This window comes from Phycodurus eques, chromosome 2 (genome assembly GCF_024500275.1).
Source record: "Phycodurus eques isolate BA_2022a chromosome 2, UOR_Pequ_1.1, whole genome shotgun sequence".
NCBI lineage: Eukaryota > Metazoa > Chordata > Actinopteri > Syngnathiformes > Syngnathidae > Phycodurus > Phycodurus eques.
Window position 1 is genome coordinate 3,173,103 of NC_084526.1, and position 19,531 is coordinate 3,192,633.

Consider the following 19,531-nt stretch of genomic DNA (forward strand, 5'->3'; position numbering starts at 1 on the left):
ACGACGGCCCCCCACAAAAATGATCAACAGCTTGAATTTTGTGCACACACTTTTGAAAGTAACATTTGAACATTCTTGACTGTCATACAAATGTACAAAGACATGAAACACTATTTCAAAATACAGTGGTACCTTGGCTCACCAGTTTAATTCGTTCGGTAGCCAAGCTTGTATAACTCAATGTATTCATATACCAAATCAGTGTTGCCCATTGAAATGATTTGCAGTGCCATTAATCTGTCCCCCCCCCCCCCTAATTATTATTATGCCTAAATCGCCAAGTATGCACAATCATGTCTATCCTTTGAATGCTCATTCAGCTGCAAGCAAAACAAGAAGAAAAAAAAGGCGAGAGTTGCCGTCATTTAGCTTAGTTGAAGTTTGGAAATTCCCAATTGCGTAGTGCAGACCCTTTTTTTTTTTGCTGACACGTGAAAATAAGGCGCATTTACAGTCAGAGAAACTTGCGCTTTTCTTCCCACACAGCAACAGCTGCTTTTGCCTGTGACTCACCGGGCGCTTTCCAAGCAGGTGAGCAGCGGGACGGGTTCATCGAATGGTCGGCTCCGAGCCCGGAGGCCAACCCGCGACTCCACCTGCGCGCAGACCATTCATCAAAAACATACCAGTCAGCAACACGCAGCAAATGCCATTGCTGAAACTGGGAATTTCATTCTGTCGCCATGCTCGTAACCCAATAACGCTTGGCTCACAAATCACCTTTCCTCGTTGAAATGGGGGGGGGGGATGCCATTAATCGATTCCAGGCGCACGAAAATCTTTGTAACGTGTTATTTAATAAGAAAAAAATAGCACTAGATTATTGTACTCCACAAAAACATATGCAGTAGGAATAGCAATTAAATAGAATGCAAAGAATTCAACAGTTTGTGCATCATGATTTTATGCCGTTGACGTTGTGCTGCTGTATGCATCTTGGACACCAGGGGGTAGTATAATACAGACATGGACAATAAACAAACTTGAGTTTCACAACTGAGTCAGAAGGTTACTATTAGATAAGAAATATGCTGTATGCTGATGAGCGTTGTTATTTTGTCTGTCTGCGTGTGTTGCTGCGCAGTTTTGTTGTCAAATATAAGTCGCTTAAAGGGTGATACAGACTTCAATATATAGAACTTAAATATATGATACAACAATAAAAATAGATCTTTATTACTGTGAGCATTTGTGACAGTGTGTCAATCCAGACCATATTCAGTGTAGCAAAAAAATAATAATAATAAATAAATAAAAATAATGAAATATTGAATAGGATCAAGAAAGTACAGGCACCATTGGGAAACATGGAAAACACGCCAGCATGAAGAAGGTGAAGGTTTTTTCTCATCACTATTCAGCCATAAACTAGTGACATGAATTAAATATACACACTGAGGCTGCAAGTAAAAACCCCAAAATCGGAGGGGGAGGGGGGGGGGGATCCAATACAAGAAAATAGACTTTGTCATTTTGTCATTTTATCATGTCAAAAATCAACTGAGTGAGCTATAAGGACAAACACCGTTTTTGTGATATTTACCATCATAACAAACAGGCCTAATCTTCCATCTTTCATGTAAATAAACGCCTCGAAGGTTTCTTTTAATGCTATACTGCCCCCACGTGGTTAGATTATTAAAATGCCAGCAAATAAAAGCCGGATGCTCAACGGTATTTGTGCAATTTCTATGGAAATGATGGAGGCAACTGAAAATTCCGTAGAAGCAGTGGAAGAAATGTAGAAATCTTGAATTTGAGGTGAATTTGTTGAAATGTCTTCAGCATCTCCACGTTGAGCGTTTATGGAAAACGCGCGCGTCGCAGCAGTAGCGACACGATGTCATAATGTGCACTTTTATCGCTACCAGTCATCGTTTCGTTCTAATGTGAGCTCATGTGAGGTTTTTGGGTATTGCTGGTGTCTGTTGCCACTTCCTCTTTTGATGTCCCAATGTCATTTGCATTTTTTTTTCTTCCCATTTGTAACGCGGTCGTGTTCCCGTTGTCATCTCGTCTGTAACTCCCCTTTAAGGGCAGAAACATCTCCTTTTAGGCCTCCGGACTACGTACCGTAGTTTCAATGTTAGACTTTGATTGAATGCTTCAACCGTACGTGCTCTTGAATTTGCCAGGATGTCGCGTTGGCTTCTCGCTTGGTCGCTGGCGTTTTTAGCATGTTGCAACGGAGTTCCTCGGCACAGTAAAGGTCAAGTGGCGACCTTGGACGAAGGTCAAGGTCATATGAGAGGGGACAATCCCATTCCAGGTGCGGGTGAGGGTACAGAGGAGTGTCCGAATGAAAGCGGACGCAAGACCCGGACTGGCGGTACGGAGTGCGACAATGAAGGCATACACAGGAGTTGTACGGTTTCCGGCCACAAACGAGGTGGGTGCTTTTTCCATCTTTGTGCGCGCTTTTGTATGTAAAGAGCGGGTGGGAAGTATTTGTCCAGTGGTACCTTGACTTAATACTTTAAAGAGCACAAAACACAAATCGGTGAGTTTTTCAACAAATAGCTGGGAGTAAGGAAAACAAAGAAGTGCATTTGTGCGGGGGTTATAGTGCACGATTAGGTTTTTAAAATAGGGTTTCAACGAAGGCAGGGTTAGGGTTTCAAAAGTGTGTTGAAAGCTCGGTTCGGGTTTCTAGTTGGTAGTTAAGGTTTTAAGCCATCCACCATAGGGTTAGGGTTAGGGTTTCAGGTTTCATATTAGGGTTCCATGGAAGGTTTAGGGTTAGGGATGTTTTTATTCACTCTTGAGTACTCACCAATACTGATACCGAGTACCGATACCACTAGTGCTCTTGATACTTAACATTTCAATTAACACAATTAACAGATAATTGTGAACAAAGACGTTTCTTTCTTTCTGATGCACGTGGCGATGTGTTGATGTGTCAAAATGTGTAGCGCCAAATACCGACGAGGAGGACCCAGTGTCAGATTTTTTTCCCCCGTAAGTATCGGTGGCTGGTATCGGCAGCCTACACGAGTACCGGTATTGGCCCGATACCGATACTTGATATCGATACTTGCCCTTCCCTATTTCGGGTTGCAAAGTAGAGTTTCAAGACAGGGTTACGATTTTAAAGACGAGTTTAAAAACAAGGTTTCAAGCAGGGGTTCGAGTTTCAAGATAGGGTTTCTAGCCTCGGTATGGCTTTGCCGTTCAGGTTTTAAATCATGGTTTCCAGCCAGGGTTGGCGTTTGAAAAAAAAGGTTTTCACATTAGAGTTTTAAGGCAAGTATTATTGTTTTCAAAAGTGCAAACCATACTTACTCTTGGCCCACCTTGTCCTGTATTTTGATTTTACTTTTTCTTTTCAATAGGCCTTGGAGAAGCCGAACGTTGTATGGCGCATGTTAACACAATCGTGGACAGCGGAAAGCCCACCATTGATTTTGAGTGAGTATTTGCAGCCGGTGGGAGTGCGCATATGGACAAATGCGCATCCACACTCACATTCACACCTATGGACAATTTAGAGTCTTCAGTCGACCTACAGTAAGCTGACTTTTGGCAAGAGAAGTGTTGTTACACCCTGAGCTGTTGCCCTGAGTCTCCTCCCGGATACAAATATTTCTCCGTGCCACGGCTCCACAACTATAGATACAGGAAACCCTCATTAGTTTTGTCGTTGTTATTATTGCTGTTGTAGCGCCCCATTGCTTGTTGCCCTTAGTCTCCTCTCAGATAAAAATGTGTCTCCTTGCCGTGGCTCAGGATGTAAATACAGGAAATCGTCAGTCTCTTCTATTGTTGTTGTTGTTGTTGTAGCAGCCTATTTTTCTTGCTGCCCTGAGTGTCACCTCGAATAAAAAAGTGTCTCCTTGCTGTGACTTGAGAAGTAAATACCGGAAATCGTCACTCTCTCCCATTGTTGTTATTGTTGTTGCAGCGTCCCGTTTTTTTTTTTTTTTTTTTTTTTTTTTTTTTGATGCCCTTAGTTTTTTCTCAGATAAAAATGTGTATCTTTGCTGTTGTGCATCAAATAAATACAGGAAATCCTTTTTTTTTTTCCACTGTTGTTGTTCCACCGCTCCATTTTCTTGCTGCCCTTCGTCTCCCCTCTGTTAAAAGTGGGTCCTCCTGCCCTGACATGAGAAATTCTCTTCTACTGTGTTTGTTGTTGTTATTGTTGTTGCTGTTGCAGTGGCTATTTTTTGCTGCCCTTAGTCTCCTCTTAAAAATGTCTCCATCTCATGGCTCAAAAAGTAAACACATGAATCCGTCATTGTTTCCCATTGTTTTTGTTGCCGTGGTTGTTGTAGCAGCAGCTCGTTTTCCGGATGCCCTTAGTCTCCTCTCAGAAAAAAAATTGTCTGTTGGGCATGGCTCTAGAAGTAAATACCGGAAATCAAAATTCTCTTCTGCTGCTGTTGTTGTTGTAGTAGCAGCCCATTTTTCTTGCTGCCCTTAGTCTCCTCTCGGATAGAAATGAGTCTCCTTGCTGTGGCTCGAGAAGTAAATACAGGGTAAAAGCCTTCTCTTTTATTGTTGTTGTTACTGTTTTTTTTTGCTGCCCTTAGTCTCTTCTTGGATAAAAAAAAAATCTCCTTGCTGTCGTTCAAAGAGTAAACACAAGAAGTTCTCATTCATATTCTTCGTTGTTTTTATTGTTGAAGCCAGCTCTTTCTTGCTGCCCAAAGTCTCCTCTTGGATACGAGCAAGAATCTGTCCATTCCAAGGATGAAACTAAACAAATCAGGGCACTTCTGTGCGGTGATTCCGTTATTTGTGTCAAGGGCACTGGAGCGTCTCGAAAAGGCGCTGGCGCGGACCGAGGTGAACGAGACCACGTCCATGTTTGTGGGCCGCGTGATCGCCCTCCTGCTCAAGCCCGGAGGACGCCACGCAAGCCTGGACATTTCTGCCAGCGACAGCCAGGTAGGAATACTGTGAAAGCCCGTTTGTTTGTACAACAAAACAGCGAAATTTATCTTGCCTGGCCGGGAGCTCAGCACCCCTAAACCTTGAATCTCATCTCTTTTGCACCAAATATACCTTTTGGACTTGTGGCCAAAAGGTTGAACCTTGGTTTCATCAGACGATAATACATTTTCAACGACACACACCGGTGAGATTTCAAGTGCGCTCTGAAGCCTGGCTTTGAAAAGATAAGACTTCCGTTGTGTTACAAGATGCGACTACAAAAAAATGACAGGAAAAGCTCACTAGAACATCTGATATGTATTTGGGGTTAATCAGCGGTGCTTTTACTGATGGCAGGTGTGTGCTGACTCCCATCTCACATGAGTTTCACCAGTGATAAGAGGGTGTGCACACTTGTGAGACCACGTTATCTCATTTGTTATTTTACTTCCTCTCAAAACGTTTTTTTTTTCTTTTTTCAATTGAGTTGTTAAGTTTATAGGTCACATTGATGGTGGGAAAAGTTTCAAAATCCTTTAGTTTTTTTTTATATCACAAAAACCTGCCATTTCAACAGGGCTGTGCAGACATTTTATATCGACCGTAGCTTCCCTTCACCCCCTTTGTTAAGAATTGTATTATTGACTGTGTTGGTTGTGTCAACAGAAATAAATACATAAGCGAAACACATGCGACTGTTTTTTTTTTTCTTAATTGTATGAATAATTTTGGTGATGAGGGGCTTGAGCACCTGCCCGCAAAAATGTCTGTGCACGTGCCTGGGAAGACTACCAATTTCGTATGGCGGCTAGGGTTTAAATTTAGTCTGGGTTGTTAGTGGAGGCTACTATTCGCATCAGGGCTCGGTCCCTGTACCGCACATACAAATCTTTCCTGTCCTCTATAGTGACCGTAGTGTCATAATGTGATGTACTAGCACAGTACAATGTCTCTTCCTGTTTTTTGGGCTTTGTAGGCTGAGGCGGGCATGACCGTCAACAACAGCAAAGTTAGCGTCCAGCTGCCACGAGAGCTGCACAACAGCTGGGACGACACCATCTTGTTCTGCATGGTGACCTGGCCTCACTCCATATGGGTACACACAATTACACAGTCAAGGAAACTACTGTTGTAAATACATAACCTTTTTTTTTCCACACACACGCACCGTGAATATGGCATGGACCTTCTGTTTTCTTCCAAATACATCACAAATCCTGCATTGCTCAAATGAAAAAAAATAAAATAAAAAAAACCCAAGTAAACATTATTTTTGTATGTAATGTAATGTAATGCTGCCCTGTGTGGCTGCACATAATGCACATGCCAGAAACCGCCACCGTTTTGTCCAAAAAATTCGGTTGGGACTCCAAATTGTTGCGTCTTAAGAGGAAACGACGTTCGCGGTCACACACGCTGCACACGCGGCGTCAGAGATCTTTCGCAAGAGGAAGAGATGTCGCTTGTGTGTCAAATGCAGTAAAGTAACTGCAGCGCTGGCAATTGGAACACCTTCTAAAGATATTAAAAGTAATAATCTTCACATGTCAGCTTCTTGTGATTAAAAAAAATAAATAAATGAGAACAAGATAAACCATTTCAAAACTTTGCCATCATTAATGTGATCTATAACCTGTAGAAATATTTTTTGAGATGGGAAGCAAAATAAACAACTGGGATAATGTGGTTGCACAAGTGTGTGCACACCCTGTTGTAACTGCGATGTGACTGTGTTCAGAATTAAACAATCACATTCAAACAAACAAGTGCCTCTGATTAACCCCAAACAAAAAGCCATATAGAACAGCTGAACTTTAATTGGGAACACGTCCCCCGCCATAAATAAATGTGGCTTTGACTGTCAACGTTTGCTGTCCAACATTGCAGAACGTCACCTCACAGGAACTCTACCAGAAAAGGCTGCTCAGCTTGAGTGTGCGCGGAAAAGCTATTGCGGGACTGAAGGAGCGTGTGAACATCACCGTCAACACTATCGCGCTCAACGTAAGTCAAATGACGAAAAGATGCAGTACTATACAATGTCAATGTGTGTTACAATAACAATGTGATTGACAGGAAACCCAAAGCCCCAGATGTGCCTTTTGGAATTCCTCCACAAAGAGTGAGTTGCTTTCTAAGTAACATATTTTCTCATATACGGCAGTAAGGTAGTAAGTAAACAAGTCAGTATGTGATGTACAGTATGCCAGTTGAGGAACGACTCGTTTAGCATGCTAGCGTGTTAGCATGTCTGCATTTGTTTGCGTGTCTGCAGCATTCAGCAGCAGCGGTTGTCGGACCGTCTGGGAACGGGGTCAGAGTCACGTGACCTGCTCCTGCGACCACCTCACCTACTTTGCTGTTCTCATTGTCGGTTTGCTTTTTTTATGTCACTTTGATATGTTTTCCATATTTACCTTGGGAAGATGAGCGATCCAATCATAGCAAAGCTTATTTACATGTCACATATTAATGAGAGATCCAGCCGTCTCAACTACCAGGCAAAAAAAAAAAAAAAAAAAAAACTGGAATAGATTGAAAAAGGACATTCTGGACATTTTCAACCTACGTTTTCCTTTCCCAGGTGTCCGCTCCCCTCTCGGACACAAATGAGGCGGTGCTGTCGTACATCTCTCTGATTGGCTGCAGCCTCTCTCTCTTCGCCCTCGTCATCACGCTGCTGCTCTTCATCAACAAAAGGTGGAAAGTGTGAGACATGGTCAAACCTTCTTGGCTTTGAGCTGACTCGCTCGCTTCTGCGGACATTATAATACATTTTTCTCAAATATCTTATTTTATGCAACTTTTTTCTTTAACTTTAATTTTGTCAAATTTGAACTTTATTCTCCCAGATTTGTAATTTTGTTCCGGAACGTGTATTTATTTTTATTTTTTTTTTATTTTTTTAGAAAACAATATCTGACTTCAATCTTGAAACAGTCAGACTTTTTCATTATAAAAATAAGCAACTTTGATCTCATAAAATGTTGTCTTTTTCTCTCAAGAATTTACCATTATCTAAAAAAAATCAAAGGCTTTTTTTATCTTAAAAAAAATTCCAAATTTTATCTCCTGAAATTACAAGTTTTTTCTCCAGAAATTATTTAGATTTTTTTTGATAAAAAATATACAACTTTAATCAAAACATTTCACTGTTTTTCCCTTAAAAAATATAATGTTGCAAAATTGTGATTTTTTTTTTTTTAAGTCCAACTTTTAATCTTTGTGAATTTAAGTGTGTGGGTTTTATATAACTATACAAATCACTTTGACTAGAGAATTGTATTCACCCTAAATATTGACTCAATTCCAATACAAGTGATTTTTTAATGTTCTAGATACAATTGAATTAGTCAAGAAATATGGATTCCTTAATTAAGCCCATTCATCCTTCGATTGTACCTAATAAAGTGGCCTGTGCGTCTTGCAGGCAAATCCGCGAGGACGTGTCCATGAAGGTGCACGTCAATCTGGCGGTGGCGCTCATCCTGCTCAACGCGCACTTCTTGCCCAGCCAGGCGGCGGCGCTGTCGGCTCCCTGAGCTCTGCTTTTACGTGGCGCTGGCGCAGCACTACTCCCTGCTGGCCACCTTCAGCTGGATGGCGCTGGAGAGCTTCCACCTCTACCTGCTCGTCGTGCGCGTCTTCAACATCTACATTCGCAGATACATGCTCAAGCTCGGCTTGGTGGGATGGAGTGAGTCAACATCAGTCTCGTCCAACCCCGCAAAAACCCGACGAACAAACGCGACCTGATGAGTGTAGTACCCGCACTGACCTGTGACAGGCGCCAACGAGCCACAGGGCATCCAGAACAAAAAAAAAAAAAAAAAGTGCACAAGGGTGGATTTGAACCCGCAACCTCAGAACTGTGAGGTGGATGTGCAAGCCAGGCGACCAGTTCTTGACTTGCCCCAAGTCAGCTGGGACAGGCTCCAACACGCCCGCGACCCTAGTCAGGATAAGCAGTTTGGAAAACGGCAAAATGGTTATTTTCACTTCACCTTTGACTTTTCCTTGAGCGCAGGTATTCCCGCCGCCATCGTGATCCTGGTGGTCTTCATAGAACCAGGCGGTTACGGGCGCGTGGCCCTGGACGTGACCGACCCCAACAGCACTCAAATGTAAGCAGGGATGAATTGAATTTTTTATTTTGAATTTTGAAATACAGCCGACAATGTAGCGATTCACATCGCGGACGGGTGCGTGTGTGCAGATGCTACATGGTGGGCAGCACGGTGAAGATGGTGAGCACACTGGGGGTCTTCACCGTAGTGTTTGCCTTCAACATCGTTATGTTCGCGGTGACCATCCACCGTTTGATCGGCCACCGCTACAGGAAACGGGTATGCACTCATATTATTTTTAAAAAAGGAAGAAAATTGGGATATTACCAGAAATTAGCTTTTTCGAAAATGTGCGATTTTCATCAAAATAATGGTTTTCATGTCGAGTTTTGACTTTTTTCATGAGAATACACAAATCTTGTGAAGTTAAAATGTTATCCTCAAAATGTATTTTTATTTAATTTCTCTAAAAAAAACTGACTTTAATCACATAAAATTCATATTTTGTTCCAAAAAATACATATAACTTTTTTGTTGTATAAAAAAGGACTTTTTCTCAAAAGGTTAGACTTTAATCTCATAAAATGTTGACTTTTTTTCTCAAATAATGTATGACTTTAGTCTTGTGAAATGTTTATTTTTTTTTTCTGTAAAATGCCAAACTTGAAAATATAACTTTTTTCAGCTGCATACAGTACAATTGTTTTTTTTTTTTTTTTCATTTTTATAGATCATAGCATTTAAATGTCATGACGTTCCAATTGTATTCTCTCAAAATCTTTATTTCATCTGGAAAATGTCTTATTGAATTGATTCTCCAAAAATATATGGCTTTAAACTGCGGTTGCGCGAGTCAGTTTGGTCAGGACGAGCGAGGGCGAGCCAAGCAGAACATCATCACGGTGCTGGGACTCAGCGCCCTGCTGGGCATCACCTGGGGCCTCATCTTCTTCTCCTTCGGCCACCTGACCACAGTGGGCCTCTACCTCTTCTGCATCCTCAACTCACTGCAAGGTCCGCCAAACGTTTCTAACCGTCCTCCTCGCTCGCCCTCTGTCGCCTCCTCACCGGCCGTCTCTCTCCTCCCGGCAGGTTTCTTCATCTTTTTGTGGTTCGTCATGTCTTTGAGAAAGTCGAGATCCTCGACGGCGAGCAGTAAAACGCCGAGCGCGAGCAGCTGAGCCGCGGAGACCTTCACCGTGAACTTACTAACGATGACAAATAAATCCTATTCTAGCTATTTTTTTCAAATCTGTCTGTCTGTTTTGTAGAAGTAACATTGATTCTTGTTTAATGTGGGGGGGGGGCTCCGGCTCCTCTTCCTCTTTAATGTGAGGGTCTCTGGGTCCTCTTTGTCTTTAAATCGGGGTTCTGACTCTTCGTCCTGCTTCAAACCCCTTTCACCCAACGCAAAAGACTCTCTCCTGGATCTTATTCCATGTTATTCCTCTTTTATTTCCACATTACTAGATCACACATTATCAACATGATTGCTATATCAGTGCTTAAAGTTGAAACACACTATTATTGATAGGCAATTCTTTAAAAAAAAATCTACCAATTAGAGAGTGTGATTAATAAAAAAGTTAGATGACTTGTATTTTAGTTATAATCCATAAACAAGATTTCCATTGGACCACAAGCACTCGAAATTTCCGAGCTTGTTACGGCAGTCGAAGTTTCTTCATCGTTGACTTCAAGTTCTGCAGGTTCACTGGCTGCCGCTCATCTCAGCGGCACACTTGTGTTTGTTCATCTGATACTTATAAGAGAACTGTTCGTCACACACACTGCAAGTGAATGGTTTCTCACCGGTGTGCCTTCTTCTGTGCCTTGTCAAATTGCGACTTAGAGAGAAACTTTTGCCACACACCAAGCAGGAATAAGGTTTCTCCCCAGTGTGCGTTCTCATGTGAAGAACCAATCCCGGGCGTTCGCTGAAACTTAAGCGGCAGATTGAACAGGCAAACGGTTTCTCTCCCGTGTGTATTTTCATGTGTTTGTTCAAATGTGCCTTACGCGTGAAGTGTTTACTACAAACTGAACAAGAAAAAGGTTTTTCGCCAGTGTGCGTTCCCATGTGCAAGTTCAAATGTCCCTTGTGAGTAAAGGTTTTACCGCACACAGAGCAGATAAAAGGTTTCTCTCCTGTGTGTGACCTCGTGTGTATGTTCAATTTTTCCTTACGTGTGAAGCGTTTGCCACAAACTGAGCAAATGAAAGGTTTCTCTCTTGCGTGACTTCTCGTGTGGACATTCAAATCCCACTGTGAACTGAATGTCATCCCACACTGCAAGCATTTCCAGTGTGTGTTGTCAGTGGGAGATGTCATATCACCTGTCGATTGTTCTTCCTCATCATCGTCGTCGTCAGTGTCAGGAGACTGTGACATTATGTCGTCGCTATCTGATAGTGGCGCTAAGAGGTTGCCTGATATGGATCCGCCACACTGGTATCCATCATCTTCTTCTTTGTCAACGTCTTCATTCTTCACAATGACAACATTCAATGGAAAGTTGGTGATATCATTCTCCTCGTCTTCCTCTTTAATTTCAAACGGTTGTAGATCCTGCTGCTCAGGACGAAGATCTTCTTCGCTGAGGTCTGCAGGACAGAAGACAAACACACTTACAGACAGCTTTTGATTTACTGTTTGTGCGGGGAGGGGGGGGGGGGGGTGAAAAGGCCAACAGCTGTTTTGGGGAAAATCTGGAAAGATTAAGGAAAAGCGTCGTTAATGTCACTTTATCAAAGTCGGCTTTGTGTTAGTATAAAACGTTACTCCTCAATCCTCCTCACCTCCGTAAGCCTGTGCTGAATTACCTGTTTACCTGTTTGAAAAGCCACAAAATTCTTTGATTCGTGGCTGATCTTTGAGAATTTTAGGCGCAACTTCGGAAAGCTTCTGGTGCAGTGCCACAATGCCTGCCAGCCAATTTCCATCCTGCTTAATCCTCATCAGGATCACAGGTGACTTATTAAGTGAAAGTCAACAAACCTGCTCTGTGTAACAAATTTTGAGGCTGCTTGAATTCGGCGTCCAGCAGTTGACGTTGTCGCTCGTTGTACTCTTTTTTCCGTGAAAGTTTCTCCTCGTACTCTTCTTTCACACTTGTTGCACACATTTTCGCGCGATAATCACAACACTTTACGGTCACGCTTGATCTCTGCTTAGCGAACTGTTGCTAACACACGCATCTCGTTTATAAACAGCTAGCAAGCTAAACGAAGCTCCAGAAGCTTCGACGTACACGGAAACGATTTTATCCGGACACGAAGATATAATTTATGATATTTTACTCGAGTAAAGGAGCGATGAGACGTACTGTTCGAGGTTTCAGTACGTTCAGAAGAATTATTCAGTAAAGCTCGACTGGTAACGTACACGGAAGTAGAGAAGCAGCGGAAGTTGTACGGCAACGCCACTTGGACAAACTTCATGCCGCTGCATATGTGCTCGTTTTTGACGTTATATGGCATTTTCGCTTCGGTTTAGGGCTGTAGATACTAGTCTGTTAGATTATTTTATATTATATGAGCACGCCCGGGACCTTAGTGGGGATAATCATTATGGAAAATGAATGAATGAATGAATGAATTAATTAATGAATTAATTAATGAGTAGTATGTTATACTCTCGTCCACCTTTTTTCTAGTTTGTGGTACAAGAAGAACGCTTCCATTTTTCTACACTTAAAAGTGCTTTTTAGTTTGTTTGTTTGTTTGTTTTTGTCCACCATTGTTCTTGTTGAGTTCTAAAACGACACTGTTATATTGTTGATATTAAAAATAAGTGTATATTTTGTTTCTTTACACACAAGCGGGGTATCAGCGAATGTGAAAATGTCCCCTGGACTTTTTTTGGGGGGGGGGGGGTGGGGGGGGGGGACATACTCATGTGACGTTACTGCCACCTTGTGGTCAAATCGGTGAGGAGAAAAGGAGGACGATCTTCGTCCAATTACGCTGTTTAACACTGATTATAAATTGTTTCCACGTGATTGCTGACAGAGTAAGATATGGTTGGATTCTGATTTTATGTGACATTTGATCTGATTTTCTTAGAAATGTATCTATACACAATATGAGATTAGTTTTTAAAGCTTATAGGCATCTGACTGAGGATGGTGGCCTTATATTATTTAATTTTTGCACCTCTGATTAAAACCGGTAGATTTAAATGAAATCTCAATTTATAGAAGAATCTGCAATTTATAAAAGCATCTGCATTTTTTTGTTTTGTTTATGTGAGCTATATATACAGATAGATTTTTGTTTGACACATCATTTACGTTCACAACACATTAACATATTTTTTGTTCGGTATAACAATGAATAAAAATTAAAAAAAATAAAAAAATTATATATATATATATATATATATATATATATATATATATATATATATAAAAAGATGATATACCAGCGATACGTGTACGTGACGTCATTTGCTTTTAACCAATTACGCCTCCGTTTGCGCTTCCGAAATCACTTCCTGCATTTCTCGTTTCCGCTTAAGCTAGTTTAGCATAGCTTGCTAAGTGCTAACAAAAAAAACAAATGCGACGTGTTTGTTAGCTCCCCAAAGCTTAGCAAAGTGTGACTGTAAAGTGTTGTGCTTATCGCGTGAAAATGTGTGCAAAACGTGCGAAAGACGAAGACGAGGATTTCAGGAGGCGTCAAGATGTGTTGCACAAAGCAGGTTTGTAATGCTAACTCCTTTTTTATTTGGAACAGTATTACTGAGTTTATTTTCTTCCGCACCCTTTTTTTCAGACAAAATGTGATTTTAGTGCATTCAACTTTGTTGTCGTTGAACAGAGTAGCTGCTGGTATTGAGACGATGGAATGCAAATTAGCATCTAACTGGAAGTGCAAAAAGAAAATCTGAAAGTGCAGTTTGTCATAAAATGTCATATACAGGTACTTCGATTCAGGCTGCAACTGCGTCCACCATTACAAGGTTGATGTAATAAGCACATTCAAATGACAAATATGGAAGCCAGAATTCATGAACAATTGTGATTGTGACTGTATGGCAGCTCTGCTTATAGTTTTACATGTTCCTGATAAAGATTGCTAAACTGATGTGTTGACAACGATACAACAACATAAAATTAATCGTCACTGATAAAATCTTGGCTTCCGACTTGGTGTGGTTGTTCTTTTTGTGTCCTGCAGACATCAGTGAAGAATATCTTCGTCCTGAGCAGCACGGGCCAGAGTACGCACACTTGGAAGAGGAAGAGGAGTTGGGATGCCCCAAAATTAAAGAGGAGGAGGAGCCAGAGCACCCCCGCATGAAAGAGGAAGATGAGCTGGAGATGACCGACGTTAAAAATGAAGAGCAGCAAGCTGATATCACCAACTTGCCATTGACTGTCATCGTGAAGAGTGAAGATGACGGCGAAGGACACGGTGATGGAGACCACCGTGGAGCATCACAAGCGAGCAGCCTCTCAGCGCCGCTGTCGGAAAGTGATGACGTCACATCAAGCTCTCCTGACACCGATGAGGAACACTCTAAAGGTGCTACGGCACGTCACACTGACAACAAAGGTGTGAAATGTTCTCAGTGTGCCAAAATGTTTGACAACGAGTCCTCCTTGAAAAGACACGCAAGCACACACACTGGAGAAAAACCCTTTGCTTGCTCAGTTTGCGGGAAAAGATTTTTCGCCAAGAGACATTTAATAGCACACACGCGAACACACACTGGAGAAAAACCCTTTTCCTGCTCTGTTTGTGGTAAAAATTTCACTCAGAACGGACATTTAATAGTACACAAAAGAACGCATACAGGGGAGAAAACTTTTGTATGCTCAGTTTGTGGTAAAAGGTTCACTCAGAAAGGACATTTAATTGCACACACAAAAACACACACCGGGGAGAAAACGTTTGCCTGCTCAGTGTGTGGTAAAACATTCACTCGGAAGGCGCATTTAAACAATCACATAAGGAGTCATACAGGAGAAAAAGATTTCAGCTGCTCGGATTGCGGTAAAAGAGTCACTCATAAGGATCGTTTGAACTCACACATGATAACGCACACTGGGGAGAAACCTTTTGCCTGTTCAGTTTGCGACAAAAGATTCTCACGAAATGGGGATTTAAGAACACACACAAGAATACACACTGGTGAGAAACCGTTTGCCTGCTCAGACTGCACCTTAACTTTCAGTGATCGCTCAGGATTGGTTCAACACAGGAGAACACACACTGGGGAGAAAAAGTTTGCATGCTCCATTTGTGGCAAACGATTCTCTCAAAGAGGCACGTTGAGAACACACACGCGAACACACACTGGTGAGAAACCATTCAGTTGCAGTGTGTGTGATAAACTATTCCCCCATAAGTATCAAGTTAAGAAACATAAGTGTACCAGAGAGATAAGCATCGGTAAATGAAAGGTTTTTTTTTTTTTTTTTTTAAATTGTCAAAAAAAAGTGTGACTCTTCTTGGTCAGTTGTAAAATTTGTTGTCCTTTTTTTTTGTTTTAGTTTTCAAACAGTGATTGTACTGTCGGTGATAATATGGCATCAGAAGACCACAACAAAACATAATCAAGTGTAAGCCTTAAAATATTCCTCCCACATGATTTACACACATTCAAATTCATTACAACATATTTTTCAAACATAGCGAAATGCACACAAAATAATTGAAAGCATCTTAAAAATGGAACTGACGAGCGCTATAAACTGCAGATTTTATTGATGTTGCGAGAATTTCTGCAACAGAAAGTTAGATATGTTTACCAGAAAAACATACAATGTAGCTGTACCTATAAGCATATATAGTATTTTTCCTTTTAAATTACACATGACGAATGCCACTTTTCTCTTTTGTCCATTCATTTATAAAACACAATTGACTGTATACAGAGTACACAATAAAATTAATACAAATGAATTAAAGCATAGGCTACTTATTTACTTGACGCTACGTTGTATCTAAAACGTCATTTTGCCGAGTTCAAACTTATGTTAAAATATGTGAAAAGGGACTTTACAAATCAACTTGATTTAAAACAACAGACGGGTCCTTGTACATGTGTTGTGTACCCAGTAAACCCGTTAGGGGGCGATGTCTGAATTAGCCTGCTTTTGAGAACTCAACATTTAAAGAGAAGATGAATAGTTACGTTAAAAGTGTGAACTTTGACCTGTTGCAAACCTGCATGGCTGCGTTCATATATTTATATTTGTCTTGATATGAAAAGACTAAGTGTGCATGTGTTTATGTGTGTGTATTAAAATATCTAGGTTTGAAGATTGTTTGTTCGCTTTTAGTAATTTATGAATGCAGCGTAGAACGAGCAGGTTCACAACAGCTCAGTTTACGCTTTAAACGTAAGTACCGACGTAAGTGTTCTTCTTCCCTTTGACTGTTGAACTCTTAAACGTAAACCATGTCCGACATCGCCCCCTGGAGAGCCTGCTAGGTACGTCCTGGTCTCCGATTTTTATTTTTATTGTATTTATTTTTTTGTCGGGTCTCACTTTTTTGTCACAACACTTTGTCACCACGAGAAAGTGTTTCGTCATGTTAATTCCATATTCCAAATTTAATGTTAAACAGGCTTACCGCGAAGTAGTGGCCGTTGAACGTCATCGATGACGTCACTCGTCCCAAACATAATAATTCAGTCTCCCACTCTTGTTTGCTTCCTAATTGTTCCCGAATTCGCATTGAACACAGTACGTCCATCACAACTTTAGTACAGTAAAACATCGTGTCTGGATAAACTCGTTTCGGTGCACGTCGACGATTCTCAGGCTATCTTAGCTTAGCTTCGTTGAACTTAGCTCGCTAGCTGCTAACAAAGAAACATTCGTCACCGACACGCGGCTAAGGAGAGATCAACCGTGAGTGTCAAGTGTCGTGATTTGTTTTTGTTTTTTTGTGAACATGTGTGCAAAAAGCGTGAAAGAAGAAGAGTACGAGGACGAGTGTTGTCGAACAAAAGAGGACCACGAACGAGAACGCTTGGACGCAGTTTGTCCCGAGGAGCCACAAGATGAACCGCACAAAACAGGTTCACTCACGTCTTCCTGTCACCTGTTTAGTACCTCCACTATTTGTAATAATGTTCCTCTTTTATTGCTTAAACCTCCGCCATTTTCCATTCTGCTTGTTGGCGGCCGTTTTTTTTTTTTTTTTGTCCACCTCCAGACGTAATCCGTCATTTTTGTTCGATTGTGTATTTTATTTTTAGGAGTTTTTTTTTTTTGGGGTGCTGTTTTTGCTGCATAGTGATCAACTAACATCGACTTATGTCAATGGTGGGAAAATGTATCGATTTCGTTTGATCTTTTAACCGTTCAAATTCCACGTTTAGCACAATCCGCGTGTTATAAAACAGAGGCGTCCAAACTACAGCACGGGGGCCATTTGCGGCCCAGCATTCATTTTTAAGCGGCCTACAATGTGTGGGTGTTGATGTGTTGTGTTATGTTGTCGTTGGGGACTGATTGGAGAACATAACACATACAATTAACTGCTTTGAAATTGGTGAAGCTTACTACAAATTGGGTTTACTTGCAGAATGTTGATCGATTCCGATCGGATGTGTTAATCGAAACAGCAGCGTGACATGCGCACATTGACGTAAACGTCACGTCACGTGTTTCTAACACTTTCATTGAAACAACTGCTTGATTAATAAAAAAAATTAAAAATAAAGTTTCAAGTAATTAAAAACAAGAAGTCTGTGACATACGAGCTCTGGTTGGAAACATTAAAACTCCAAACCGAGTTGGCGCCGAACTTGGCGGAACACCCCATTGTTGGCTGTAGGAGGAGCTACCACCTCCTGTTTGAAATGCCCAAAATGTTGTTCTTGGGTTGACATGCACGTTTCGGAGCAAAGTAGGCTCATCTCCGGGACACAGAACTAGTCTCCTTCCTGAACGGTATGAAAATGGCACCTTCAAGCACAATGGTACAAAAGACCAAAGTCACAACATGAGTTTTGACTTGAGGGAAGTTTGACTTTACCAAACCTTGGGTTTATTTTTGGCTTCCTGTGTCCTGCAGACGTCGGTGAAATCGACCTTTCTTCTGAGCAGCGGCAGCCAGCGCTCGCTCATATTAAAGAGGAAGAGGAGCCAGAATACTCCCGCGTAAAGGAGGAAGAGCAGGAGGCTGACGCCGCCGACTTTCCGTTGACTGTTGTCATTGTGAAGAGTGAAGATGACGACCAAGAAGAAGGTGATGGAGAGCACTGTGAAAGATCACAAGCAGACGGCCTCTTGGCGCCACTGTCAGATAGCGACGACATAACGTCGCACTCTTCTGACACGGGTGACGACGGCCACTCGAACGGTCGTAAGGCACGTCGCGCCGACGGCGAACGCTGGAAATGTTCTCAGTGTGACAAAACCTTTGTCAACAAGTCATCGTTAAAACGACACACCAGAATACACACTGGAGAGAAACCTTTTGCCTGTTCAGTTTGTGATAAAAGATTCTCTGTAAAAGAAAGCTTAACAAATCACATAAGGACGCACACCGGGGATAAACCGTTTGCCTGCTCGGTTTGTGGTAAAAGGTTGATTACAAAGGCAAGTTTAACATATCACACAAGAACCCACACTAGGGAGAATCTTTTTGCCTGTTCGGTTTGTGATAAAGTGTTTGCTGAAAAGGGACATTTAACAGTCCACACAAGAACACACACTGGAGAGAAACCGTACGCCTGCTCAATTTGTGGCAAACGATTCTTTCGGAAAGGACAATTTGAAACGCACACAAGAACACACACTGGAGAAAAACCTTTTGCCTGCTCAGTTTGCAACTTGGCTTTTAGAGATCGAACCGTAATGGTTCAACACGTGAAAACCCACACAGGAAAGAAACCTTTTGTTTGCTTGGTTTGTGGTAAAAGATTTTCTCGGAAGGGAGATTTAAGAAGACACACAAGAACACACACAGGGGAGAAACCCTTTGCCTGTTCAGTCTGCAGTTTAACTTACAGTGATCGTTCAGGATTAAATCAACACATGAGAACACACACTGGGGAGAAACCGTATTCGTGCTCAGTTTGTGGCAAGGGGTTCAATCAAAGCGGCACATTGACAATACACACAAGAACGCACACTGGCGAGAAGCCGTTCAGTTGCAGTACGTGTGATAAACAATTCCCCCGCAAGCACCAGGTTAAGAGACACAAGTGTACCGGTGAGAAGAGCAGTGGGAAATGACGCGTCAAGAACATTTTTATCATAAAAGTTTTACTCTTCATGATAACCTGTAAAAGTGTATATGTGATCCTGAATAAAATACTTTTGTAAATGAGAGGCGCAACAATGAATCGATTAATGAACAGTTCATCGATTATCCGATTCATCGATAACTATTTGATAATCGATTAATCGTGTAGGGATCGTGTTTAAATTGTCCAAATCCTTAGAATTTCAACCTCTCAGCAGTAAAGATGGGGCTGCTGAGTGGTTGTGGTTGGGGCGGGGGGGGGGACTTGAGGTTGGGGGGGGGGGGGACTCGAGTCAAATGACTTGTCTCGAGTCGACACAAGTTGTCATTGTCACGACTTGCGGCTTGCTTGCCAAATACTTAAGAAAGAC

The 19,531-nt window shown here is 41.7% G+C and overlaps 5 protein-coding genes across 6 annotated transcripts; 4 read left to right on the top strand and 1 right to left on the bottom strand.

Annotated features, from left to right (window-relative positions):
- Positions 1-1,993: 1,993 nt before the first annotated feature.
- On the top strand, positions 1,994-8,420 carry LOC133418135 (adhesion G-protein coupled receptor G1-like). 2 transcript variants are annotated; one of them, XM_061706545.1, is made up of 9 exons: positions 1,994-2,389; positions 3,336-3,411; positions 4,752-4,893; positions 5,855-5,974; positions 6,766-6,882; positions 6,955-7,000; positions 7,154-7,248; positions 7,463-7,578; positions 8,309-8,420. In XM_061706545.1, the coding sequence occupies exons 1-9, from the start codon at positions 2,137-2,139 to the stop codon at positions 8,418-8,420; spliced, it is 1,077 nt and encodes a 358-aa protein (XP_061562529.1). In that variant the 5' UTR covers positions 1,994-2,136. The 2 variants fall into 2 exon arrangements, with proteins under 2 accessions (XP_061562529.1, XP_061562538.1); XM_061706554.1 differs by lacking the exon at positions 5,855-5,974.
- LOC133395179 (adhesion G-protein coupled receptor G2) lies at positions 8,385-10,185 on the top strand. The gene is made up of 5 exons (XM_061663918.1): positions 8,385-8,575; positions 8,906-9,002; positions 9,095-9,224; positions 9,803-9,959; positions 10,038-10,185. Exons 1-5 carry the CDS (start codon positions 8,479-8,481, stop codon positions 10,124-10,126), a joined length of 570 nt encoding a protein of 189 aa, XP_061519902.1. The 5' UTR covers positions 8,385-8,478; the 3' UTR covers positions 10,127-10,185.
- On the bottom strand, positions 9,708-12,339 carry LOC133418200 (gastrula zinc finger protein XlCGF17.1-like). Its single transcript, XM_061706653.1, has 2 exons — positions 11,944-12,339; positions 9,708-11,549 (listed from the first exon to the last, which is right to left on the bottom strand). Exons 1-2 carry the CDS (start codon positions 12,068-12,070, stop codon positions 10,657-10,659), a joined length of 1,020 nt encoding a protein of 339 aa, XP_061562637.1. The 5' UTR covers positions 12,071-12,339; the 3' UTR covers positions 9,708-10,656.
- Positions 12,340-13,454: 1,115 nt separating this feature from the next.
- Positions 13,455-15,780, top strand: LOC133417902 (oocyte zinc finger protein XlCOF6.1-like). Its single transcript, XM_061706122.1, has 2 exons — positions 13,455-13,647; positions 14,127-15,780. The coding sequence occupies exons 1-2, from the start codon at positions 13,578-13,580 to the stop codon at positions 15,350-15,352; spliced, it is 1,296 nt and encodes a 431-aa protein (XP_061562106.1). The 5' UTR covers positions 13,455-13,577; the 3' UTR covers positions 15,353-15,780.
- A 719-nt stretch (positions 15,781-16,499) lies between these two features.
- On the top strand, positions 16,500-19,219 carry LOC133417919 (zinc finger protein OZF-like). Its single transcript, XM_061706148.1, has 2 exons — positions 16,500-16,983; positions 17,985-19,219. Exons 1-2 carry the CDS (start codon positions 16,857-16,859, stop codon positions 19,148-19,150), a joined length of 1,293 nt encoding a protein of 430 aa, XP_061562132.1. The 5' UTR covers positions 16,500-16,856; the 3' UTR covers positions 19,151-19,219.
- The last annotated feature ends 312 nt before the right edge of the window (positions 19,220-19,531 follow it).

Coding starts and splice junctions, on each gene's coding strand:
- LOC133418135 (XM_061706545.1), top strand. CDS start 2,137: ATGTCGCGTTGGCTTCTCGCTTGGTCGCTGGCGTTTTTAGCATGTTGC. Junction 7,001..7,153: donor TTGGAATTCCTCCACAAAGA/GTGAGTTGCTTT, acceptor GCGTGTCTGCAG/CATTCAGCAGCAGCGGTTGT. Junction 7,579..8,308: donor CTGCTCTTCATCAACAAAAG/GTGGAAAGTGTG, acceptor TGCGTCTTGCAG/GCAAATCCGCGAGGACGTGT.
- LOC133395179 (XM_061663918.1), top strand. CDS start 8,479: ATGGCGCTGGAGAGCTTCCACCTCTACCTGCTCGTCGTGCGCGTCTTC. Junction 8,576..8,905: donor GCTCGGCTTGGTGGGATGGA/GTGAGTCAACAT, acceptor CCTTGAGCGCAG/GTATTCCCGCCGCCATCGTG. Junction 9,960..10,037: donor CATCCTCAACTCACTGCAAG/GTCCGCCAAACG, acceptor TCCTCCCGGCAG/GTTTCTTCATCTTTTTGTGG.
- LOC133418200 (XM_061706653.1), bottom strand. CDS start 12,070: ATGTGTGCAACAAGTGTGAAAGAAGAGTACGAGGAGAAACTTTCACGG. Junction 11,550..11,943: donor AAATTTGTTACACAGAGCAG/GTTTGTTGACTT, acceptor TCTGTCCTGCAG/ACCTCAGCGAAGAAGATCTT.
- LOC133417902 (XM_061706122.1), top strand. CDS start 13,578: ATGTGTGCAAAACGTGCGAAAGACGAAGACGAGGATTTCAGGAGGCGT. Junction 13,648..14,126: donor AGATGTGTTGCACAAAGCAG/GTTTGTAATGCT, acceptor TGTGTCCTGCAG/ACATCAGTGAAGAATATCTT.
- LOC133417919 (XM_061706148.1), top strand. CDS start 16,857: ATGTGTGCAAAAAGCGTGAAAGAAGAAGAGTACGAGGACGAGTGTTGT. Junction 16,984..17,984: donor AGATGAACCGCACAAAACAG/GTTCACTCACGT, acceptor TGTGTCCTGCAG/ACGTCGGTGAAATCGACCTT.